The 27,125-nt window shown below is 39.0% G+C and overlaps 1 protein-coding gene across 4 annotated transcripts in view; it reads left to right on the top strand.

Moving 5' to 3' along the window:
* Nyap2 (neuronal tyrosine-phosphorylated phosphoinositide-3-kinase adaptor 2) overlaps window positions 1-27,125 on the top strand; it is a 251,140-nt gene that overhangs the window by 143,510 nt on the left and 80,505 nt on the right. For all 4 annotated transcript variants that reach the window (XM_006972110.4, XM_042260035.2, XM_076549957.1 and 1 more), the window contains exon 5: window positions 21,314-22,402. In XM_006972110.4, the coding sequence (XP_006972172.2) occupies window positions 21,314-22,402 (1,089 nt within the window). The remainder of the gene's footprint in view (window positions 1-21,313; window positions 22,403-27,125) is intronic.

The raw sequence follows: 27,125 nt of genomic DNA, 5'->3' as shown, positions 1-27,125 counted from the left end.
CATTCTCTATATAGAAAATTACACCTGAGTAGTGTTCTTCTTCTACTTCTGCCTGGGAAAAACAGGATAAAACACTTATACTCTGTAGGAGAACAGGAGTCCTAGAGCTGGATCTTTCCAAAGGAGCTTGGGAGCTGGTAAGGAATATAAATGGAAGTGTGGATGAGGATGCTCCTCTCTCTTTTCCAGTAACTCTAGGCTGGGCAGAAGTCAAATGGATAACAGTACAAGTGTACTTCTCAACACCCTAAACACCCTTATGCTGGTTCTTTTGTTTCTGTGCACAACCATTACTTTCTAATGAGTTACATGAATCTCCTTTTTGAAATCTGATGGCTTATTATTTAAATCTCTTTTCAGATGTATTTATTTCCATTTTATGAGTGTTTTGCCGGCAGATATATATATATATATATATCATGTTTATGCCTGATGCCCACAGAGCCCAAAGGAAGGCAGCAGATCCTCTAGAACTTGGTTACACATAGGTGTGAGTTGCCTTTCAGGTCCTTGGAACAAGATTCTGTTCCTCTGGGAATGAGATCCAGGTCTTTAACAAGAGTTCTTAAACACTGAGCCATGGCTCCAGCCTTTATTGTTTAAGTCTTACTGTTATATCAACTCTATAGGAGCAGGAATTTTTCACTGATGGAGATACATCAGCCACAGCATCTAAATATGCATTAAACTTGTGTGCAGAATTAAATTTAGCAAATTTTAAGGCTACTCAATTATTATTATTCCCATTTTTACTATTTATTTTAAACGATAACTTTGTTGTAAAACTATTTGTTTTTTAAAGTAATGGCTTATGTTAGGGAAATCTATGGACATAGTCTGGGGCTGTAGCAATGGTGCATCCATTGAGAGTGCTTGTTCTCACAAGAGACCTGGGTTCAATTCACTGCACCCGCATCTACAACATACACATGCGCTTGCGTGCATGTGTGTGTGTGTGTGTGTGTGTGTGTGTGTGTGTGATATATATATATATATATATATATATATATATATATATATATATATATAAAATGTAATTTTAATGAGAGTCTTTAGTTCACTAGGGTTGTTCTACTGGGAAAGTATTGTGGGAAGAGGATCTCCACTGTCTCTTGTTTCAAGTGGTGATATCAGAACAGGAATAGATATACAGAAGATATCACCACTTGAAACATAGCCCACCTTGGGTACTTCTTCATGGGTAATGTGCTAGTAATGCAAATCCAACACAGGTTAATTGGTTTGATATTATGACATGGTCTTAAATTAGGGCTGTCTAATCATAAAGAAAGATGGGTACATTAACCAACACTCAAGATGTTTGGATTATAGTTAAGAACTAAAAATGTTGGTAATGAGATTTTTAAATTTCCACCTCTATCTCTATCATTGTTTGCTATTACTGCTGCAGTAAAATGTTTGAAACTTAGTAGCTTAAAATAGTTATTTGTCTGGTATGAGTCTTGCTGAACTAAATTGAAGATGTCAGTATGGCTGGCTGTGTATCTGTCTGGAAACACTGGGGAGAATCCTTTTCATGACTTTGACTTCTGCTGGCCACACATAGCCCTTGATGTATGGCCTCCCTCCTCAGAGCTTGGCAATGTCTGATCATATCCCCATACCACTTCTCACTGGTCCTACTTACGTTGTCCCATCTCTTAGTGGGTCTATAACCAATCAATGAATTCTCTGTCTTAATGATTCTTCTTGTTAGGCCTAATTCAGCTAGATAGTTGAGACTATTGTTCCTTTCTTGAACTCCTTAAATCTTGTTACATCTTTCAAGGCCTATTTTTCCCTGGAAGGCAGTATGTTCACAGATTCCAGATTTTAGGTGATGAACATCTCTTTTTGTCATTATTCTACCTAAAAGAACTTCTGTTTGATATGGGCACAGGTCCCACTAATGTGGGAAGCATCATCAGGTAAAACCATTTTTAATGAGAGTAAGCTGATTATTGAGAATGAGCAAAAAGAACAAAAATATTGTAGTGTGATATTATCAGTCAGCTTCCAAGCAAGCAGTTAGTCAATGTGGGGACTGGTGCTTCTGGAAAACTCCATCTGGATGCACTTTTGTGACTTGAATTTGAGTCTGTTATTGAGGTCCCTTTATGATACACTGGAGTTATTTATTATTATGGAAAGTAAACAGAAGTTTCTGTCCACCAGTAACTCCCAAGTACCCGGCAGCTGCTTCTCAAATTACCACACAAAGATTTACATTAATTATACATGTTTGGCAAATGGCTCAGTCTTATTATTAACTTGATCTCACACTTAGATTAACCCATTTCTATTAATCTATTTATTGCCACGTGGTCCATGGCTTACCAGCTCTCTGGCATCTTGTTTCTTCGGCATCTCCTTGAGTCTTCTGACTCTGACCTCTTCATCCCAGTCTTCAGCTTGCTTTTACTGCCTAACCTTATCCTATTTGGCTATTGGCCAAAACAGCTTTGTGCATGTGTGTGTGTGCGCGTGCGTGCATGCATGTGTTTCAGCATCATGTATTTCTATGCTTTGGATGGATTCAAAATTGTTCCTGGGAGGGAACTCTAGTAACATTCTAATTTCAGCTGCCTTTGCTCCAGGGTCTGATCTGGACCTCATCTTCGATATTGTGTTTCTTAAATCACAATTCTGACTTCCTGAAATAGGAGAGCCATGGAAGAAAGGCTTGCCAAGCCCAGTTCTCATTCATCATTGAGCAGGTGCTCTCAAGGAAAGTCTTAAATGAAAATGTTGAACAGATGCCAGTGAGGAAAAGAAAAGTGCTATGTCTGGGGGTGAGGGACAGCTTCCCACTGTCTGACCTTAATTAGAAAACACCAGAAGTGTTTCTAAGGATTGCTTTGGAGGGGGCTGTAGTGCCTTACTGCATGCTAGAGCTAACCTTTCCTTAAACCAAAGTTCTTACCATGTGTGGTCCAGTGACCTCCTTCCTTGATGTAGCTTCAGAAGCATTCATGAATTTAGCAAGGCTTAGGGTTTGGAGTCTGTGGTTGAATTTGAGCTTGTGCTTGCTAGAAATGAGGAAGATAACTGAATGAAAAATAAAGGGAAGAAACTTTACCATTGTAAAAAATATTTTTTAACAAAACCACAAACATGAGATTAAAATATTTGAACTGAAATAAAAAGACTTCCCAGCAATTTTGTCATTAATATTCCCACAGGGAGGCTTTTAGGATCTTATTCTTTACAATAGTCATTTATGTGTTATATGCATATTTATGCTTTACACATAAAAATAATTTTTCACTTCTCCCTCAAGAACCAATACTGATGTGCAATATTTTCCCTAATTAAGAATGTATGGCATGAATTCCAAGGGCATGCTTTACCTACTCTCTAGTTTTGTCTTACTATAATTCTACATTTTAAAAATAGAGCCTTCTCATGCTATAAAGATTACAGTATGAACACAAAGAAAAACCAATAGCCACTGTCTATGAGATTTATAGCTTATGGGAAAATGTCTACTCCCCAGGACTTCTCTGTGCATCCTTTACACACATTCCCCCCCCCACACACACATGCACAAGCCCAAAACGTTCATAATTTTGCTAATCATACCCACTTTTCTCTGTTAACTGTCGTAGCAACAGTATTTACATTACAAGATACATCATTATCTGGTTATAAATGTCTCATAATTTAAGGACACAATATTTGTGTTTTTTCTAACATATTTGAGAGAACAAAGTTCGGTCAGTTATAGGGCCTTGGACATCTTTTCATCTGTAACTGAATCTGTCCTTGAGATCCATGCCTTCAGGTAGAATTTGTAAGCAAACACAATGCATTTTGTCAGAAATTTGAAATGTGAGGCTGAAACGTCCATCAACATATTTGTAGTTTCTTTCAAAAATCCATTATCATAGTAAAACGTGGCTCTGGGCAGTTCATCCAGATGACTGACATATTTTTAGAGGGTGTAATTGTTCAATTGGAAGAGAGGCCCCTTTGAGCAAGCGTGCTTTAGAAAGAGATTTGCAATGTGCTCAGAATTGTACAACTATAATGACTCATCAAAAATACAGGGATCTTGTGTGTGGACAAGGAAGTGGAGGATATGGTTTTTAATACAAGTCATTTTTTTTGGTTTGTTCCATTCTCATTTCCCTTTTCTTGCTATTTTTAAGTTGCCCACATATTTCAAGCTAGTTTCTGTACATGATCGTCTGTACAATCATGGAAGAGATACATGCAACAACGTATCTTCCAAAATCATTTTTATGTGTTGTTCCTCATGAATTTATCAACAACTTTTTATTGAGCAATTAGTAGGTGATGGGCGCTGCTGCCAGACTGGTAGATATAGTCATGCCTAAAAGCTAATCCCTACCACTGGGGAATTTATGTTTCAGTGGAGAGAAGCCAGTAAACATAAATAAATAAGAAGGCAATTAGAGATGGATGCTATGAAAGCCAATAAAGCAGTGGGCAGCATGGAAGCTGGGCCAGAGGAGTGACCAGTTTTAGATAAAATGATGGGGAAAACAAAAAACCTTTCAATAATTAGGTGACATTTAATCAGAATTGCAAAAGCAATGGAGGAGGTGTACTACATAGATGTCAGGAGGAAGAATATACCAGGCAGAGAGAGTGCTTTCCTCAAATATCAAGCATCTGAGACCAGAACAGGCCTGGCAGTTAAGACCAGGAGAAGACCACCATGGCTGGAGCATGGTGAACTTGGAAGAGAAAACTGGACTGATGCATTGAGTTCAGTTCATGCCCAGTGGTATAAGACTGTGTCATATATTATGAGTCGTGACAGCCATCCATTCAACACATATGTTAAGTCACCTGAAATGTCACAGTCCACAGGCTAGACTCTGGGTATAGAAGGGAGAGGAAGGCAGGCAGAGCTGTCACTGTACAAGCATTCCAGGGAAGAACCCAAGAAGAGCAGAGAAGGTTACACTTTATCAGGCTTGTGCTGTTCTGGATGAAACAGATGGCTTTAGATGGGGCTCTGGGGGTAACAATTTATCTAGACGAGTACAATGCAAGTCACTGTTTTTTAAGTCTAAGATGGTTTTCCTTTCAGTAGCCTGTTAATGGCATTCTGTTGTTGCAAATACGGTGTTATTTTGATATCCATCAGTCACTCACGTTAGTGCACTGGGTCCTGGGATTAGGTCAACCATCTCCTGAAATGCACAGCAGTGAACTTTTGAAGAAAAAGCCATCGTTTGACATGGGTCCAACTTCCTGTCTTCTGTAAAGTTCTGGGCTTACCTGTCTACTAGAGGATGAGGGCATGAAGAGAAGCTTGCTAGGAATCTGGGGACAAAGCAGGTTAGAGGTGGTAGGAGTGTCAGTCCCGACCCATGGGAGCGTTTCATGCTCATTTTGTCAGTGTTGAAGCTCACTTGCTGGTAAATGGCAAAGGATTATATATGTGCTTTGTTTCTCCTCTAAGTGGTAAATTCACTGGGAGAAAAAGAACAATTGCTGGTTGTGCCTCCTATGGGTGTACGACAAATAATACACAAATGATCAGAAGCCAATCTTCCGATGGAACCTGTTCACAGCAATGCACAGAAAATCCAGGCAGCCAGAGGCTGAGGCTTCTTGCCATTTCCCCGTATGTGCCCAATATCTCCACAATCTCCTACCATCAGGATGTTCTGTTACTGTTCCAAGCCACTTGCTGGGCTGTGTCTTTGGAATGCTTTTATTCCCTGGTCTAAATTCAGTGTTCTTTGGGGCGACTGTGGAAGATTTGAGGACATAGACTTGATAGAAAAGGACTCCTATCTCCAAGATAACACTACATTCTTATTGGATGAGAACAGTTTGTCTTCCCTCTGCGAGTCTTTTTGGTATTTGGAAAGCATTATGGGGGCAAATTTGCTTGAGAACATTCAGAGCCTCAGAAACGGAAGAGGCAGCGCAGATGCCAATTACCTTGAGTGCTTGTTTGTTCTGTGTAGGTTGTACCTGCTGAGCATCCCAGGGCATCACCCCATACCCTGTTCCTGTTAAGACAAATTTCCTCTCAAGCTGCACTTTTCCAGCATCGGACTCCTTCATTTAGTTGTGCTTAAGAAGCAGGCTTAGCTGCTATGTACTTTGACTGGATATTTTCCCTTATTTTAGTTGTGACAAAACTTCTTAGCTTTTCACACCCTGGAGAATCATTGTCTCAGCGCCTGATGACCATACAAGATACTCACTTAATCCACTCAAGAAACAGTAGTTTTGAATTGGAATTAATATCAGGATGTTCAGAATGAAGGGGTAATGTGAACGTTTATATCTTTCTGTTTGCCACTTTATGCACTTTGCATTTCTATTTTAAAACAGATACCACGCAAGATGCTGGGGCTCTAGAGAAAAGGAAGAGACAGTTAACCTAAAGGGCAAGAAGGCCAATAAATAAACAGAGACACAATACATGTGCCACTAGACATAGTGACCAAAAGAAGAAAGGGATCCCAAATGAACATTATTCTTATACTGACTTTTAGGAAGCAGTCCTTGACTAAAAGTCAACCTGGAACTGAAAGGCTAAGTCAGAAAGAAGGCAGAGGAGTACATGATGTTGGAAGAGCACTTGGCAGGAAAGCCCTGAATGGGAGGGCTTCTGGGGTCTGATTTCCTGAAATAGAAGCTGCTGTCTGCAGGGGGTTACCATGGAAGCAAGCTCTTGGAGACTTGGCTTAGGAAGGCAATGGAAACCCTTCTCCATCCTATTATGCAAAGGTGTCCCAGTCAGCTTGCTGTCTCTGTGGCAGAGTACTTCAAAAGGAGGAAATATTTGTCACTGCTCTAAGTAGTAGAGATTCAAGTCTATGATCATGTGGCAGCAGAGTTCGGCAAGGTGGTAGCATGCAACTGAGAAGGTCATTCGATTAGAGCTGGTCAAAAAACAAGAGAGGGAAACAAGAGTCCTGAGACCTCTTTTAAAGGCATGCTCTGAAGAACCTAAATTTCTTCCATTATATCTCAGTTCTTAACAGTACCACCACCTCAAAATGAGCCATGGTCTATAACTAAAACTTTAACACATAGGCTTTTGGAGGTCCAAACTTGAGCCCGAGGTGTTTCCAAGAGTGAAATAGAAAATTATGTTCCTGATGGAGTCAGAGTTAACCTAATGGGATAATTAAAATCTTATAAATGATCTCTATATCTAAATGAATACAAAGAAGAACATTTCTGCAATATATATAAATATATAATGATAGATATAGATATGTACACATATATGACTTAGAAATTATATGTTGAGATTAAGCTTAGACTTGTATCTCTATATTTTCACCATTGATCAAAATGTCTGTAAGTTGAGGTTTAAATTTTGTGATAATAGTTAAACCTGATATTGAGTTAAAAGTCCAAGATGTGATTTGGGACATGGGAGAGCCCTGCAAGGAATAAAGGGACAGTATTGTATTCTGGATGTATGGTAGTTTGAATGCATTGGCCCCCATAAGCTGATAGGGACTGACACCATTAGGACATGTGGCTTTATACAGTAGTTGTGGCTTTGTTGGAAGAAGTGTATCACTGTGGAGTTGGGATTTAAGGTCTCATATATGCTCAAGCCATACCCAGTGTTTCAGTCTACTCCTGTTACCTGTGGATAAGATATAGCAGCTCCTTCTCCAGTACCATGTCTGCCTGAAAGCTGCCATGTTTCCTTCCATAATGATAATGGAAAAAAAAACCTCTGAAACTGTAAGCCAACACATCAATTAAATATTTTAATTAGCTTATAAGCTAATGGAGTTTCATAAGGAGTCTTCATGTGTCTTTAGTTCTAGTCAACCCACCCTATACTCCTGTTTTCTCCTAAAACCCTGTTCCCATTTCTTCTTAAACCTTTAGATCCCACTATTATCCCTCATTTCTTTTATATTACATATGATCTGCTATACCTTCTTACCATACCATTTTACTTGAACTGTGAGATCTTAGCTTTGAAAGCAGGTTCTTCATGGACAGTTCATATCCATTAAGCCTTCCCTTGTCCCCTTGTTTCACTATCTTTATCTCCTTCATTAAAACCTGCATTTAAACTGATAACAAATAACAGCTCATTCAATTATCAAAACTCTTTGAATAAAGACTAGATTTCACACAGTCCCATGACACTCTCCAGATTCCACAAATAATCCTAATCTGGTGATGACAGAGACATCCCTGGTTAAACTACATGGGTCACAAAACAAAGCCAAAGTTATGAATCTCAGAAAGAGACTGGCAGGGAAGGGACAGGGGAGATTATGGGAGTGGAGGAAGATAAGAGGGAGAAGCAGGCAATCAGAATGCATTCTACACATGTATGAAATTGGCAAAGAATTAATAAGAATTGTTTTATGTGTATTTCTTTTGTTGCTGTATCCTATTCTGTAAACCTTTACCAAGAATCTGTGTTATGAAAATATTTCATTGTAGTTTCTATTTTACTGAAATAGCATTAAGATGAGAAAACTAAGGATGCGAACACTGACACCACTCTGATAGCAAATTGTCTCAAAAGAAAGTTCTGTTTTTCAGAGTAAACTGAGTTCTAAAATATGGACATTCACAGGATTGAAACCTATTGCACAAGGAAAGTGGAATATTGATCCGACAGTGCAATGAACATAAAATCTGTGTTTATCTAGGTAATCACTCATTTTACAATTTCCTGGAGCTACTGGTTCTTTGATATTGGCACCATTAATTTTTATAGCTCTATGTTAAACAAATGTGCAGTGTATGTAAGAGCACATGCTCTCATTATAGTTTCCTATGCAGCCAGAAAGAGTTTTATAGAGCAAGTGGCAATAATTGATGATGATATTACTTGTATATTTTGAGTCTCTTCTGTGTCCCAGACAGTATGACAGATACCTCCAATCTAGCATCTTTTAATATTCTCACATGGCCATGTAAAGAAACATTGCTAGCTCCTTTGAACAGTGGAGTTCAATGATACTTAAAGAATCTTGTGTGTGTGTGTGTGTGTGTGTGTGTGTGTGTGTGTGTGTGTGTGTGTGTGTGTGCTTTTCTTAGGTTTTACAACTGCCAAAATTGATTCAAATTAAGATGAATCCAACTCATGAAAGAGTAATTTTAACTATGGTTCAAACCTTCCTGCTGTGTGACTTTTCTTAGGGAGATGCAGACAAATATCTGTTAATCACAGATAGGACACCAGCAACAGACCAAAGAAATAGTTCCATCCCAGTCCACCTTGGTGAACCAATGAGTGCCCTGGGGTCATTTATCAGAATATGAAGGTAAAATTGCTTACAGGAACATAAACATCTCAGAGGCATCTGCATCAGAGCAAAGCCTACTGCAGCATGAATGACAGCTCACAAAAATGGCATCCTTGGTGTGCTCTGCCCAAATTACAGGCAATTCCCTTGAAGACTCTCCTCTGTCCCAGCTCTTCTTTACTGTTCTTGTAACATTGGAGAGGATCCTTCTGAATCTTGGAATTTTCTAAGCTTCTCAGGTCTTCAAAGTTGCATGAGTTTTATTTCTATGTATTCTAAGTCTCCATTCACCCTGTAGCAGGGTATGTTTTAATTGAAAAGAAATAGCCACATAACTACTCTTATCCTTGTATTTGTAAGACTAATATAAACCATCATCCTTATAGGCAAGTTATTCTTTGAATATATGACAAGTAGAGTTTGACAACCTGGATTTAAAACTAGATTCTGAAGTTGGACAAGTGATTCAACTGTTTTAGAACTAAATTTTAATGTCAGAAAAAAGTTTACTGTAGTGTTTATTGCACAGGTATGTGATGAGAATTACAAGAAATAATCTCCCAAAAGTACACTGTCTGATAGAAATGAGATATCGAATAGATGATTTCTGTAATGATAATAATATTAATGATACTGCCCTAATCTTTGAAGTTATAATTCCTTTACAGATGTTAGCAAACATCAGCACAGCTTCAGTGAAGTTAGAAAATGCTTTGCAGCTTTGGAAATTCAAGCTGCTTTCGCTGTGATCTCACATACTTAGAAAGATCACAAACATTTCTATCTTTATATCACAACCAGGACAAACTTACAAAGGATAATCCCCAGGGGACCCTATCTGTGCAACTGCAGGGATTTGGCTTCTACAGGGTTGGCCGCCCCAGGGACAGGAGAAATGTTCTAATCGTTAATCGGATTGCTCTTCCATCCTCCGTTCCCTTAACATAATATCCTCCTGGGTGAAATCCAAATTAACTGAGCGTCTATTGGGTGCTCAGCACCATGCATTTTCCATGGGCTCTTTGATGTTATCACATTTTTCCCCTCAAGACAGGAAATCAACTTGTTTGGTGACTTCCTTTCACTGCAGGCAGAGATGCACAAGTGATAGCTACTGTCAGTTTATAGAGATAACTAGTAGATGGCTTAAAAGTATTTGGTCAAAGCAAAAAAGAAAAGAAAAAAAAAAGAGTCATGATTTAGTAACTCAGATTCCCCTAAGTTCTCAATATGTGTTGCTCTTCCTAACTTGAAGTTTCTAGTATTTAGATGGCCCCTGGACTTACATAGGTGATTTGTATTAAGAGAGTAAACCATTTACAGAACTCACAGTTGGGGAAGCTGTAACAATGTGTGTCAATATTTATTGAAATTTTTTTTCTAAATATATTTCATGTTTAATGTTAAGTCTTTCTGAAAACTTCTGGAAGATAAAATTTCATTTATAAAACTGAAGATGGGAGATAAGCAGAAATTAGAAAAAGGTATATTTAAGAAAAGGGAATTGAAAACTTAAAATAATACATTTGTACTTTACTGTCTGGTGAACTATTATTGGTTAGTAATTATTGGTCAACTTCCTATTGGAAACGAGTCTATGTTAAGTTTAGGGGGCTCTTAAAAGTGAGTTAATTCTGCTCTCAGAAAGCTCAGAAGGCCTAAAAGAAAGAAGCTCATATTCTAGTACAAGATAGGGCAGGGAAACTTCAAAATAAAGAAGCAGTAATTATAATACTAAGTAGTATAAGGAGAAGGGGAAGAGGTGGTAGCATTTGAATTGGACCTTAGAGAGCGGAAGGGTTCCATCTCAGGAAGAGAGTCGAAAAGAAAATGACTGAGTAAGTGTGAACACATAGAGCTGAGAGACATGAGGAATGGCTGCCTGCTGCAGCTCATGTGAAGGACACAAGAAGAATGAAAAGTGTCAGTGGGAAACACAAAGCTATTAATTCAGCATAGAGATGAGTTAGCTGTCTGACATGCTATAGGATAAGTAAAGATCATGCTGGCTGTCATGTGTGCTGTATTATTCTTCCTACTACACAGAGATCCTAGTAAAATGTCACTCTCACACATGGGATGGTAACTATAAAGGAATAGATCGTATATTGGTGCTCTTGTTTGTAGTGGCTTTGATACATTGAGTTTTATACCAGCAAAGAAAGTTTCCGCCAGGAAATGGCCACTTGGACTCCTGATTCCTGGCCTGAAACAAGGCTTAACAAACCCTCAGATCCTATACACTGCAGAATCCAACTTGATTTTCCCTTTACTGTCTCTTCATGGCCCCCTCTGGCTTTTCCTCAGTGTCTGATGGTGATAGAAAAAGGAACACTTTCATTTGGCCAGCCTTCCTTTCAGCAGATAAAATATTCAATCCTCCTTTTTCTGCCACATGGGTAACCTGAGTGTTTTCCAACACAGACACAATTTATATCATTCCTTTGCAGATGCTACTACCCTTCATTCGTCTCATTATCTCCTTGTTTATTGAGTCAAATAATGACTAAAGAAACGAAAAGCTCTAGGGTCACTGGTGGCTTTTTAAAGGTCAGTAGAGAATACTTGAAGTCTTAAAGCTTCCTTTAAGAATGTCAAAGGCCTCACACTCACTTAACAGTGAAAAAACATTTACCACAGACATGCTTGTAATTATTTCAACCTACTTATCTTAGTGACTAGACAAAGATTATTTCACACATTCATGGTCCTCTCTTTAAAGAGTAAGGCTAAGCATGGTTAAGGGAAACACTTGCACAGTCACCTCTACCTCTCTTGAACTAACCAAGAAAGCAAGAGAAGGAACTCACATTGGTAGCTGGTGGGGTGGTCCTGAAGAAGTGACTTTAAGCTGAGGTCTGAGGAACACAAAGGAGTCAGCCATGTTCAGATACAATAGTTTCACTTATAGTACTTTGACTAAATGGTAGTGCAAAAGCCATACATAGAGTCAGTGGGGGGAACCATGGTAACCAAGCTCAAGAGAGATGGTTATATGTTACTAACTTAAGTCTACATCAGCATGCTGTGCCCATAACAGAGATATACTTGATATCCAGAGCAATTGGAACTTCTGTTGGACTGCCAAGCTTTGCTCTGTCAGTCTTACACTCTCCGTTCTTTATGGATAACTAGCCCCATTCTGATTTGTTCTTCTTCCCTTTTATGTTAATACCTTCACTCTGGTTTTAATCTAGGCTTTTGGTTCAGAAAGCATGTAACCTCTCTTTATATCACTTCTCTGAGTCACCCTGTGGTAATTTGATAATATTCAGGAAGCAATATTACTTCCCTAATTTCTATATTCTGGAAGAATGCTTTCTGTGTCCTCAGAGGACAGTATGTACCTTAGTTCTATGAAAATGGCAATAGCATTTTTCTGAGATATCTACATCCACAGGATATTAATTTCGGATTATTTCATTTATCAATTGCTGCATGCTGAGCCGACCCAAAATACCATAGATAAGACAATAATTTATTATTTCTGATTATTATGAGACTTGAGTTAGCTTATAAGAATGGTTCTTCTAATATCTGCGACATTAGTTAGGGTTTCTCATTTTGTTGTGCTTATGTGGCACTGGATGTGAGTTGGAAGTGTGAAGAGTGCTCCAGTCTGAGACCCAATGAGTCACTTTTGCTGCGTCTTACTGGCTAATGGAAGTGCAAGTCGGGTCCGACTGAGGAAGATACTGCCTATACCTTTTGATAAAGAGACTGCATCATGGGAAGGAGGGAAGGAAGGACGGCTATCTTTGAAGACAATTTGTTTTCCACAATTTGCTTTCTAGATTAAACAATGTTAGTGGATAAAATATCTTCAAGCCTTGTCCAGGACTTCCATTGTATTATGACATCAGCTTGAAATGAGTCTCCTCTGCTATGACTTCTCAGAGAGATCTCCTTGGCTATAGATTTTATTGTGAAAATGCTTCAAATGCAAAGCCAAATTTATCTAAGCTATGTGAACCCACCATACTGGCATATCAGGAGTGGGAAATCTACTGCATATACTCTTGGACAAAAAATCAAAAACAAAAAACAATAGAGGAAAAATAAGTCAAAATACCTAAATTCTAACAATCTTTAGCATCTCAGAAATAACCTGTAGCCATTGTCCATACTCTGAGGGCAGAAAATATTTGCTGACTAGGGTCTGTAGTCGGAACTTTTCTGTGTCCCAGCCTTCCAACATCCCCCAAGTAAACACACAGAGGCTTATAGTAATTATAACTGCATGGCCAAGGCTCAAGCCTTTTGCTAATTAGCTTTTATATCTTAAATTAGCCCATAACTATTAATCTATATATTGCCACATGTTCTGTGGCTTTACCTGCATCCCATTGCATGTTGCTCCTTGGGTGGCTGGCTGGTATCTCTCTTGGCCTTCTTCCTGTCTCTCCCTTTGAATTTCCCACCTGCCTCTAAGCTGCCTTGCCATAGGCCAAACTGCTTTATTTATTAACCAATCAGAGCAACACAGTGTACAGAAAGATAGTCTCCCATCAAGGGCCTAAGATCTCTATGCTTTTTACTTGCTTCCTGGTTTCTAAAACTCTTTCCTCAAGTGATCATGAAAGTTGCCTGGTATATACAGTGAGTATTTTTCTGTTGACTTGCAGTCTTTATACATTTTAGTTTCCAAAGTATTCTTTAATTCAATTTTGAATTACCTCCAGCAAATTTGAGTTGTAAAACACCTTTATGCTTTTAAAGAGCTTTCAATGAATCAAATTAGCCCTCACTTCATTAAATGAAAAGCAAAACAACAGATCGAGCTAGGCTCCTCTACATGAAGATAAGGTTGGGTTATTGTAGAATATCAGTAAGGTCTTAAAATGCCCAAGTCCATGACCTAAAATATTTTAGAGTTTTCAGCAATGACTTGTATAGCCCTAATTTTGATTTTTAACCTTTCATAGTAAGATTTTCCTGGTATAGCTCTCAATTTGACTTTAGACTTTTCATTTAGAATGTTTAGCTACCTACCAGGAGAATACTCCCAGACAAAGTATATAGTCCTAGAAACTCTTCCTTTCATCTCTGCCTGGGGATACAGCAGCTCTTCTTTCAGCATCTTCAACACTGTTGTCCTTCATCACGTGTCGCTAAAACAAACCCATTCATGCTTTTTCATCCTTCTGAATCTCTCCATGGTTTTATTATGCACATTTTGTATTCCTATGTGGTGACAAACAACAATCGTCCTGATTTTTCCCCCAACCTATAGCAGATTTCCCATTTTCCTACCTTCTGTAGCAATTTTCTCAACAGTTGTGTGGTCTCTCAACACACTGCCCTTCAACCCTCTGCTGCCTCTGTGTCCCAAAGCTGGTTTATGCTAGACCAGCATCATTCCTGATATTTATTTCAATTATGCATCATTGCATAATAAACTATCCTCAGCAGACATATCCAACCTTTGCCATCACCACAAAAAGCTTTTGTCACTTACAAATTTCACACCAGAGAATTGACTGAGAATGTTGTGAGTTAAGTTTATAAACTTCTATTGGGTTACATTCATGGCTACCCTCTGATATCTGCAGCTCTTAGACCATGGTTTGAACATGCCTGATATGATAGTTTTATTGTATTGTACTAATGGTAATACAAACGTGATCACATTTACTCATAGCTTTGTTGGTGAAATCCACCAGGGCACAGCGGGGGTGGTCTTTCCATGACTGAACGTCTTCTGTCTTATATGGGATAATTCAGTAGTGGAGTGAGATGAGCAAGCCAGCTTTACTGGGCTCATTTGGCTGGATTTTCATTATTGGTACTACCTTTTTCTTTTCTCTGTTGTTAACCTGGGCTTTCTTCCAGCATAGTGATCTCAGAGAGGTTGGGAGTCATATTTCACAGCGGCTGGATTTCCTGGAAGATGGAAGGAAATAGATTTCACTGACCAGGAAACAGAAATATGTGCATATAGAACTAAAGGGAACTGTTAGTGGAGGCTATCAAACAGGGGTTCTTTTTTTCTGACTTAAGATTCTCTCAATATTCCTCACTACAATCTGTAAGAATTATGTGTAATATAGGGGATGTCTATATATCTCAAAATAAGTATGATTTCAAAAAACAGTCTTAACCCTCACCATGTAAAATGAACTTACATTTTCAAACCTATTCCTATTTTTTAAAAATGAAACCTATAGACCTTAAGTTTACTTTACTACCAGTAGATTGAAGATTGAAGCAAAAAATAGTAATTTTTGTAAAGGTATGTACACACACACACACACACACACACACACACACACACACACACACACACCTTTTGAGATAAGTGTGTGGAAGAGAAGCAGAAGGAAAATGAGTATAAGAAAAAACATCTTAAAAGTAGTGTGCCTAATGTCATGGATCTCAAGATGATCAGAGCTTTGTTAGGATCCTGCCTTTGATGTTAAGCAAAAGCTCCTTCAGGCCTCATTCAGCTGACAGTCTTAAAAAGTCAGGATGCATTGCTAAGCCAATAACCAGCTTTGGTTCATTTTGATCCACTCGAACATTAATTTGAGTTCTCTGCCTGTTTTGTCGCCTTATCTAGAACTGTAGCATGAGTCTTGCCACTTCAGTCTTGAGCTGCCCTGTACCTTTTCGTTTTCCTCCTGTAAGTAGACCGAAGATTTTGCAGCTTCCATCCCTTAGCAAACATCTCTTAAAAAATTGTTGATAGTATTTTCGAGCTTGTGACTGTGAAAATAAAAATATCTCTCCAAGCTGTGGAATTGTGAGTTGTGAAGAGAGTTATTGTGAGCGCAATTCCCCCTGCAAGTGGGAAATGTGTCTCTCACCTTCAGAATCAACCTGTTCCAGGATCACAGTGTGGACATTATTTCCCAGGTTGAACTATTACTTAAATAAATTTAAAGCACTTTGGTTCTGCCTGTTGTATGGATGAATACCGTTTAGAAAAATATATTACAGCGTACCATAGATAAAATAATGAATTATATAGCTTTCCCCTATTGTTTTCCTTGTCTCAAAAGGAATAGAATATTATATTGAACTTGTGATATTGTTTTCTAAAAACATAGGTGGTAAACAATTCATATTTGCTTATCAGCCATATAGAGTTCAGCAACTCTGGTTATCTGCACTGGATTTACTACACAAGACTGGTCCTGCTGCCCATCAGTCATAGAAGGTGTGTGTGTGTGTGTGGGGGGGGTGTTCAGATGGCCTTACCTTTGCTGTTGGTGGTTATTGATCGATTCTTGGAGACAGAGAAACATGGTCTTCTGTTGTGTGCCCACTGTCAGGCTCCAAACCCACAGCCATAGAGAATCCTGATTAACCTCAGTGAGTCATAAAATAAAATGAATAGATGCAAACACGAGAGATTAGTGGAGAAGAGGTGGTTGGACAGAGATGGTAGGGATGTGGGAGAGTATGGGGTAATAATGGCCAGTATGCATTATGTAGACCTTTGAGATTAATTAAAATCAAGTTATAGAAACACATACACACACACACATACACACACACACAAACACACGCACACGCGCACACATTTTAAATGAATGAATATCTGCAAAGAATAATCTCTAATTGTCCTTCAACTTTTGGAATCCTGTGACCACAGGGTACTTCCACAAGGAGGAATGCTACCTGTGTTGTGTTGCTTTTTATCTCACATGTTATGCACACTGACAGACACTAAAGCATATTTTTATATTACCCCTTTAAAAAACACAAACAATGTAGTTCTGAAGGATAAGTTGACAAAGGACAGGGTGAATTTCCAAAATTAACTGTGAACGACGGATCATCTAGGCATGACTGAAAGCCGTGCATAACCTTTGTGCTTAGGTACTTCATTTCAAAATGTCACTTTCTCCTCATTCAATGAGACTGTCATTATGCTATTTTAAGCTTTAAATTTTGTGTTCTGAAGCTGAACAGGAATTATTGCTTCTATCTTTGGGCTTATTAGAAATAATTTAAAATTCATTTAAAAGTGATAAAATCACCTTTTTCTAATGGTTGAATTCAGTTAAATGTTGAAAATTGCAATGCAATTCTTATTGTCTTTTTGTATGTGTGTGGCTTTAATTAGCAATAATTCTTCATCTGTATATGTAGCACAAGACTATTTTAAGGGCCTTAGAAAAAATACATTGAGAGTTAATTTTCTTTACTTTTTAATTCACCAGAAATAGATTAAAGTAGAATAAATTAGGGGATAATATTACCGAGAATTTCAGACTTTTCCATATATAGATAAACTTTAAAAATATGACAGTTGAAATATGTTATCATTGATCTACCCTGTGATACATGGGCAAATGAAAAGTTACATTCCTGGAAACAAGTATTCCTCTGATCTTCCCAAAATGAATTATGAGATTTGGGGGGGGGTTATGAAATAAAGATGCGATATAGCCATCACCTTCCCTCCAATATCAAGGAAAGAAATTCAATTATTTGTAATTTATTTAACATTTTACTCTCTAAGTAATCCTTATTCTCACAATCCAATACTGGTACAATACCAGTGGGCCAGGGAAAGAACGACTAGAGTTATATGAATCTGCTGATGATGGGCAGGCAGTCTTCATCACTCAGGGAAGGGAAGAGGGAGAGGTTTGCCTTCTGGTTTGTGAGGGTTTCCCCAGGAAAGGCCAGCTGGAGAACTGCTTCATGTGATGGAGAGCTAAGGAAGCGCAGGGATTAAGTGTATTGCAACAAGGGTCAGTTACAACCAGCAAACCTCCAGAAAGCGGGTGAGAGTTAGGTAGTCTATGTGTGGGCATAAATCAGAGGCTGGAGAATCCTATCACAAGGAACCATGATTACTGTCCTGGTGGTAGAAGCCTGCTCTTGGGTGGATATTTGTCCTGAATAATACTGTGTGTAACAAAAACATGCTCTCTTGAAGAAGGTGAGATGGTATGAGGCAGGGGGTGGAAAAAATCTAAATGCTGCCTTGAGATGAGCTGTATTAATTTTTTATTATTATTAAGAGATTTTCAATTCATTTTACATACCAACCACAGATTCCCCTCTCCTCACTCCTCCCACCCCCCAGCCTTCTCCCCCAACCCACCCCTCATTCCCACTTCATCCAAGGCAAGATCTCCCATGGGGAGTCAGCAGAGCCTGGGACACTCAGCTGAGGCAGATCCAAGGCCCTCCTCCCTGAGCAAAGTGTCCCACCATAGGAACTGGGCTCCAAAGAGCTGTATTAATTTTAAAATAATAGAAATACACATACCATCCTAATATTAGAGGATGGAATACAAATAGGAACCCATCATTCAACTATAAAGGATACGTACATATTTACATAGTGATCAATAAATACATTTTTTTGTCTTAGTTACCTCAGGGTGACATAACAAAATGGGGGCATGATTTAAATTACAGAAGTTCCTTTCTTCATAGCCTTTAACACCAGCAGTCTCAGATCAAGGCGCAGTGTGCTTAGCTTCTACCCAGAGCTTTCTGCCTGGCTTGTAGATGGATGCCTTCCCTCTGTGTTCTGATATGACAGGTAAGGAGAGGTGAAGAGACTCTTCTAGTTACCACAAAGGCCCCTGACTTATGCCAAGCTTACATGTCGACCACAGTTCTGCCTCCAGGTGTCATGATATTGTTCGATGTCTTTAATAGAATGTTTGTGTGTGCAAGAGAACCACAGTTCAGTCAATGATGACTGCCAGTTTCATTATCATCTCACTGACACCTGGAGATTCACATATCATATTTGGTTTTTCTTGTACTCAGTATCTGTAATTTGTTCAAACTTAAATTGTCTCCATGGTCTAAAGAGCTTGTTCATATTTGTTAAGATTAGTTCTTCTAGCTTACTTATACTATACTTTCTTCCAAAATAGGAAATTTCTCCATTCATTTCATGAGTATAAAAGATATTTCATTTTTTGTTCCTTTTCACAAAGAAAACAGCCATTTGCTCACAACTTGAGGGAAACACAAGCATTGATACCACTTATTCCAAAAGTTACCTTCTGATTTGTATGGGAAAGAAGGATGTTGCCTCCAGGTTTCTCTGTCCACACAGCTACTTTGCACAATGTACAAAGCCTGCCCCCCCCCCATTATCTGCATAGGATTTCATAGAGAAGAATGAAAGCCTTACTCTGAATGTGATTGTTCCCATGTAGGAAAGTTACCCATCTCAAAGCATCATCCTAATTGTAGGCTCAGATTAATCGCTTGCTCACAGGGCTCCTCACTCTTATATTCCCCCTCTTTTAGAACCCAACAGCCAAAGGGAAATATGTTCTCAGTATCACTTGTTTAGATGATTCTCTATGTTTGGAAACAGGAAGTAAACTTCAAAGAATATTCCGGATAGACTTTCCTTCTTTGAGGTTTCCATTCTTTCAAAAATCTTTCTAGTTCTAAGTCAGCCTTATTCATGGATAGCTTTACTTTATTCTAATTTGGAATTTTTGTGTGTACATAATCTTATTTTATTTTTTAATATAATAAAATTCATGCTAAGTTGGGTGATGGAAGGAAGAGCTAGTGGTTGTTTTGGTTCCTTCTAAAGAAGAATTGACTAACTAGTTTCTACTTAATTATGTCTATAGACTTTTTACTTTGGGAACTAAAGGATTTCACTAGGCTAGTCCCTTGGGAAATGACAGCTAATTTTTGGTAGTAAGGTTTAAAGGAAAAATATACATGCATTACAAACATTGTTCAAACAGCTTTTTGGGCAAGAGGAAGAGAATACTTGAAATTACAAATCACCCAGCTAAATGAAGTGCATAGTAGAATACTTGATTGTTTCTGTTTTAAAGACACAATGGGTGCACAGAGCAGCCACACACCCAGTATTTAGAAGTATTCCTATGTTTTGGTAAATTTTAGAAAGGCTTTTGGGTCATAAGCAATGTGATTTGAAAACAGCAACGGAGAAATGCAATGTCTCTTGATTTGTGTCTTGACATCCCTCTTAGTTTGCAAATCATAGAGTAGCCTCGTTAACTTTGTCCAATCTTGGTACCTGTGAACTCTGATGTCAGCTTACCTCATGTACTGACATCTTCTTAAGCCACTAGATCTGTCACATTGTATCAGGGGATAATCATTATAAGTATTAATCAACACAATGTGGTTAATAGGGCAATGACGAGATTCTAGAATCTTTCCTCAAGATAAATAATGTGTTTTCATTGCAGACATTTTCCACCTGGATATACCTTACAATATGGTGTCAAGAAGTTTGTTTTCTGTCAAAAGGTGTGGAGCAGGGATAGGACTTCCAGCCTAGAAGGAGGTGGTTCATTATTATACACATCTGTCAAAAGTTCCCAGTTTCCAGCAGTTATTGAAGCTTATGTGTTATCCCTTGGTTATTCTTGTTCAAAACTCTCCAGGGAGTTCAGATGTGAGAGTGGAACATCACTAATAAATTCACACCAAGATAGCATTTAAGACATCTTGCTGAACAAAAGTAGACAAATACACAAACTGTAGCAAGAGATCTAGAGATTAACTAGTCTAGACTCAAGATTTTCATAGCAATTTCTCTGAAGTCTTAGATCCATCTTCATAGGAGCTATTTATTTGCATCAGCAGAGATTAAATCCAAAAGGCTAAGATGTTCTTTATCCTAAATGGAAGGTGAAAGCATGCGTTGCAGCCACACCAGTAAAATATATCAATTTCTGTTACATTTTGTGACTATTTATGTGAACATACATCATAATCTCCCTACCATCACCAATTTCAGTCTCACTTAATTCTTCCAAGTTTATTTTCATATGCCATTATCAAGAAGCTTCACCCTTAAGTTTTCCATTGGTAATCTCAAAACAGAGTAGTAACTACCCTCAGGTCTAATGCATTTATCAGTGTTGGATGAGTAGCCAGATAATAATTAGTCTGAAATTGAGAGTCAGTATGATTCTACCATTAAGATTTTCTGTGGGCTATGTTTGACTATGAATTTGAGTTATCAAAGACTCAAGCTAGTAATGAAGTTGACTACTCCTTGTATCAAAGAATTGCAGAAAATCCAAGCACAGGTCGAATTTGAAAACTTTCCAATATATTCATGCTTTACTCCCCAATCCCTCTTTTTTTTCTTTCAGTGTCTGCCAAGCCAAGACCCCACAGTGACGAATACTCGAAGAAAATCCCCCCTCCAAAACCAAAACGGAACCCTAACACTCAGCTTAGCACGTCATTCGATGAAACCTACATCAAAAAGCATGTGCCAAGGAGAACCTCGCTCCCAAGAGATTCATCCCTGTCCCAGGTCTGCAGCCCCGCAGCAGACCCCGAGGAAGAGGAGCCTGTGTACATCGAGATGGTGGGTAACATTCTTAGAGACTTCAGGAAGGAGGAGGATGACCAGAGTGAGGCTGTGTACGAGGAGATGAAATACCCCATTTTCGACGACCTAGGCCATGACTCCAAATGTGACTTTGATCATCACAGTTGTTCTTCGCAGTGTGCTACTCCCACGGTGCCTGACCTGGACTTCATCAAGTCTTCAGGACCATGTACTCCGAAGGGTCTGCTTTGTGAGATACCCCCACCCTTCCCCAACTTGCTTTCTCACAGACCACCCCTGCTGGTGTTCCCGCCAGCCCCAGTACACTGCTCCCCCAATTCCGATGAGTCTCCGCTGACCCCTCTGGAAGTCACAAAGCTTCCTGTGTTGGAAAACGTGTCTTACATGAAACAGCCACCTGGAGCATGTCCATCCTCCCTGCCATCACACACCTCCAGCCACGCTAAAGACCAGAGCGGAGCCCTAGGCCCTGCGCCTGCGTCCTCTGTGCTCTCTTCATCCCCTCCACCTCCATCCACTTTGTACAGAACCCAATCTCCTCATGGCTATCCAAAAAGTCATTCCACCTCTCCATCCCCCGTCAGCATGGGGAGGTCCCTGACGCCCTTGAGTCTCAAGAGGCCTCCCCCCTACGATGCTGTGCATTCCGGCAGCCTCTCAAGAAGTTCTCCCTCAGTGCCTCACTCGACCCCCAGACCCGTGTCGCAAGATGGGGCCAAGATGGTCAATGCCGCGGTGAATACTTACAGCGCTGCTGTGCAGAGTGGTTCCAGGTCCCGGACACCCACCAGTCCCTTGGAGGAGCTCACCAGCCTTTTTACCTCAGGGCGGAGCCTGCTGAGGAAGTCATCCAGCGGCCGAAGGTCCAAAGAGCCTGCAGAGAGTAAGTTGAACAACCTGGTCTGGTGCAAGCCTCAAAACCAAAAACGAGGCCCCTTGGGCATATGCAAAGCTCAGGTGACTTGCTTCTGAGTCTTTTTGGTCCCAGTGTCAAAATGCAAAGACATTTCTAAATTTCTGGCATGCTAAAAAAACTAGTGTGTTCTAAGTGGGCACTAACTACAAAGATTAAAACTGGCAATCTGCCCAGTTATAATACATTCTATCCCCCACTCCCCCCGCAAAAGATATGAGTTTCTTAAGACTAAAATCTAAATTCTTATAATGACCACAAAAAGTCTAATGGAGAACACCATGAGGTTTTCAGGGAAAAGCTTTGATCTGGAGGGACCTAAACATGTACATCCAGAATTCTTAAAAGTCAAAGCTTGACAAAGATGGCTCCAACTGGCTGTTGGAGATTTTCTGCAGGAAAGAGAGCAAACTGGACAGAGTTTGGGATTTCTTTCCCTTTCATATAAGGAAGAGTTCTGTCTACAAACTTAATGTTATCACAGGCTTTCCTTCATTGTCAATGAGAATAGACTCATCAGTTCTCTACTACACACCATGGCAGGGTCTGGAGAGATGGCTGGGCAGCTAACACACAACACATACACATATTCCACCAGCACCACCACCACACCACATAACACACACACACACACACACACACACACACGCACGCACGCACGCACGCACGCGCACACACACACACACATACACACACACCACCCACCACCATGATGCACCACAGACAGACACACAGACACTCATGCACATAAAAAAATAAAATGAATTTTTAAGCACCATAGCAATATCCTATGTTTAGGCTACTCTTCCAGGATCCATTGTTGTGTACATTATATGAAATCATTAAGATGTGAAAACTGTTGCCAGTGATTTTTAAAGACCAGGAAATTTCAGTTTCTGGGTGACTAGCCCTTTCATGAGCCATACATAGCTCACAACACAAGTCTATAAGAAGTTCCATGCAGTTCCAGGTCAATTGTCTCCATGTTCAGATCATTCAGTCACACTAGGTTTTATTTGTTTTGATTTAAACATGCTTTAGTCATTTAAACTGATTGAATCATCATGTCAAGAGAGGCCACCATGCAATTTGGTTTTCTATTTATGTGGTTCTACTGTTTATATGAGGAATCAAAGAAGTCCCTATCACTTTTGGTGCTGGAGATGACTGTGGCATCCTCAAGTAATCCATAGTCATTGGTACTTGTAAGTGACTTTTCCTCTCTTTACCCGGAAAGATTTATAAATGCATTAGTTAATCAAATGATACCCTCCTCCATCTTTTTATGAGTCTAACTAAAAAGCAGTAGTTTTTAATGACTTCAACGTGTTTGAGTTCCATCTAGACATATATGCATACTTGTAATTATCTTTAAATTGTTTCAATAATTTAATTTAAAAATTAAGGGGATTCTATATTCATGTTAGATACATGAAACAAAAATTATATATGTATATTACATATCAACATCTCAAATCACTCATGCACACACTTCACAATTCTTAGGAGCAATCTGTCTATAGAGCAGTTGCTCAGAATTCAAACAGTTTTTGCCTGCAGGGATGTTTGACAATGTCAATGTCTAGTAAAATCATTAGTTGGCATTCTGGAATGATACTGTTGTCTACAACACGGAAGCTGGGATTGTAGAGAATAATTAAAAACTACTCACTAGAAGGCAGATACATAACAAGTTTTTTTTTTTTAAATAAAAGAGAAAATTGTGAAGAAATGATTTACTTTTAAAATACACAATTACCCTGTGAAATTATCAGGAGTTTCACTTAGGATTGGTGAAACCATTGGCTTTCTCCATACCTATCAGCTTCTTTGGAGAATCCTTAACACCCCCAGCTGGTAACTGTGCCAATTAGCTAGAAAAACTATGTGTAAAGGGGACAATTACCTAATGAAGTTATTTCAGGTGGAAAAAAATCCATCTGCTAGTATCAGTTTATGTGCTGTATATCAGAGACACCACTATCTGACTTTGAAAGGGCCCTGCATGCTTCTAGAATAAAGCTTGTGCATGCAAGAGTGATCTGGATCTTTTGCAGCCTTTGGGAGGCAAGGACTGGATTCCTTTCCATCATCTATTAGCTTTGTCTCAACCCTTCAGAGAAAGTCATGCTGAGTTTCATTAGCCATGACATTTTATTCTACATAAAGGAGAGGGAAGAAAAATGCAGAGTAGGAATGAATAATGAAAATTTTAATTGTCCTTGACTGTGGAGGAAAATAGAAAAATATTACTTTATGGTAAAAAAAATCAGAAATGCTCTTAGAAATATTATGTGATCCGCAAGAACCAAAACTGTTAATAAACACAAGTTAGCTGGTAATTGTTGCCTCACTCACTACCTTCAATGACGCCTTTTTTTTCCCTTTATTCCAGAGGGACAAGGTTTGTAGGCACCTGTTGATATCATAAACACAGAATTAGTGGCACAAAGTACTGAGAAATTCATGACCTGAGTGTTGTTAAGTTTTTCGAAGTAATATTCCAGGAATATTTTACATTTTAGGGATGAAAGTAAGATTATCTGTTTTCCCTCTCCCTTTCCTCATTTGAAAAGTAATTTAAAAGCATTTAATCTAAAGAAAATATGACCTTGCTTTTACTAAAGAAACAAATGTAAAATATAATTTATACTTTTGGATATTATTTTTTAATGATCTAAAAGACACGTTTTCTAGTTTGCTTTCTGCTACTGTGCTAAGGCAACTTATGGAGGGGAAGGGTTCATTTGGCTTACACTTTCAAGCCACAGTCCGTCACTGAAGGATGTCAAGGCAGAAACTGAAGGCAGAAATCTGAAGGTAGGCCTACTTGTTATACAGTACTACCGGCAACCAGGGAAGCCACGCCAGAGCCAAGGAGGTACAGCAGACACTGGAGAAGCACTGTTTGCTGGGCTCACTTTCCAGTTCACTTGCTCACAGGTTCATGGGTAGCTAGCTTGCTTGTACACCCCAGCACCAGTTCCTATAGAATGGGGCTGCACATAGTGAGCTGTTTTCTTCTGAATCAACTAACAACCAAGAAAATCCCTCATCGGAGCTAGAGAGATGGCTCAGTTACACTTGTTTCTCTTACAGGGTACAAGAGTTCAGTTTCCAGCAATCATATTGCAACCATCCCTAATTTTAGTTCCAGGGGATCTGGTGCCCTCTTCTAGCCTCCATGAACACCATGTATACATGTGACACACAACATACATGCAGGCAAAACACTCACATTCAAAATTAAAAAAAAAAAATCTTAAAAAAAAAATTCTTTCAGGGACCTACCTGCTCACAAACTAACCTAATAGAGACAGTCAGGTTTTTAGTCCTGACCTGTCACAAGATGCATTGACCTCAGAAATCTAGGATTCTTGTATTTGACTGCTGATGTCATTGTTATCACTGTACAGTAGCTTGATAGTCCATGACTATTGCAAGGGAAATTAAGAGAGTGATTCAGGACTGAAGCTATGGCTAGGAAAGTGGCTCAGCGGGTATGAGAGCTTGTGCCGCATGATGACCTGAATTCAGATCCCAGCACTTACATAAAATGCTGGGAAGAGGTGCTCACATGCCTTTAATGCTAATGCTCTGGGCAGTGGTAACAGGAGGCTCTCCAGAACCTATCTCCTGGTTCATTGATGGCCTCTGTCTTAGGGGATTAAAGCAGAGGGTGCTAAAAGAAGACACCCCCCCCACCAATGTCCTCCTCTGTCCTCTGCACTCACACATATGTACATACACCACACATGTGTCATACTCATACAAACAATAACAATGGCAACAGCAAAACCGCTAAAGGCAATGACGTCCCCACAACAGATGATCCAGAAACTGACTCAGGTAAACGTAACAAGTATGGCAGACCCTTACATGCTCTCAGCACCCTCTTCTTTGTCTTTAGATTTGTGAGTTTGTCCACCCAGACCCTTGCCTTTAAAATTACCAAAACAAACAACCTAGCTTGTTAAGAATGGGCTGGTTTGTTCAATCAGTCTGCTTTTAAAGCTAAAAAAAAAATCTCTACTCAGGGTGGTAAGGGTAAGCAAAGAATAACTAAAAGTCCTTGATTTTGAAAATTCATGTGACTCTGTGGTTAATTGGGATGGTGACATTGTCTGTTTTCCTCATGCAGTTTATCCTAGAATTGCAGTTCGGAATCACTGAAGAAAACATAATTTCATAAATAATTGCTCACCTTTCTAGGGGTACACTGCAGCTGTCTTTGATTGATGCAAGTAGACATGTTTATCCCTAGTGTTTATATTCACTGGCTGCTGAATCTTTAAGTGCAATTTCTTGTCAGCAATTTAAGCAGCAATTCTCTCCATTAAGAAGAACTCTTGCTGCTTTAGACTCTAAAATCCAGTCACATTGTCAATTCAGAAATAAACTACATTCGTCTATTTAAAAAGAGAATCTCTCAGTCATACATATACTTCAACTGATTTCTTTCAGTTTACTTACCTGATTAAGTTAGATGAAAAAGGAAATTTATTATGTGGGTTTCATTTACTATCATGGATTTTGAAAGCTTTGACAAATATAATTATTAAACTCCTATGTTTAAGTAAGAAGGTTCCTAGTGCCATATTATAGTGTCTGATGCATGACTTCTACTTAACTAAATGATCTAGGGATTTAGAGCAAGATTGGATGTCATAAGAAGTAGTTTCCATCTTGGCCC

The sequence above is a fragment of the Peromyscus maniculatus genome, chromosome 13 (assembly GCF_049852395.1).
Source record: "Peromyscus maniculatus bairdii isolate BWxNUB_F1_BW_parent chromosome 13, HU_Pman_BW_mat_3.1, whole genome shotgun sequence".
Lineage (NCBI taxonomy): Eukaryota > Metazoa > Chordata > Mammalia > Rodentia > Cricetidae > Peromyscus > Peromyscus maniculatus.
Note: the sequence above shows the minus strand (reverse complement) of the source record. Positions and strands in the feature narration are given on the sequence as shown.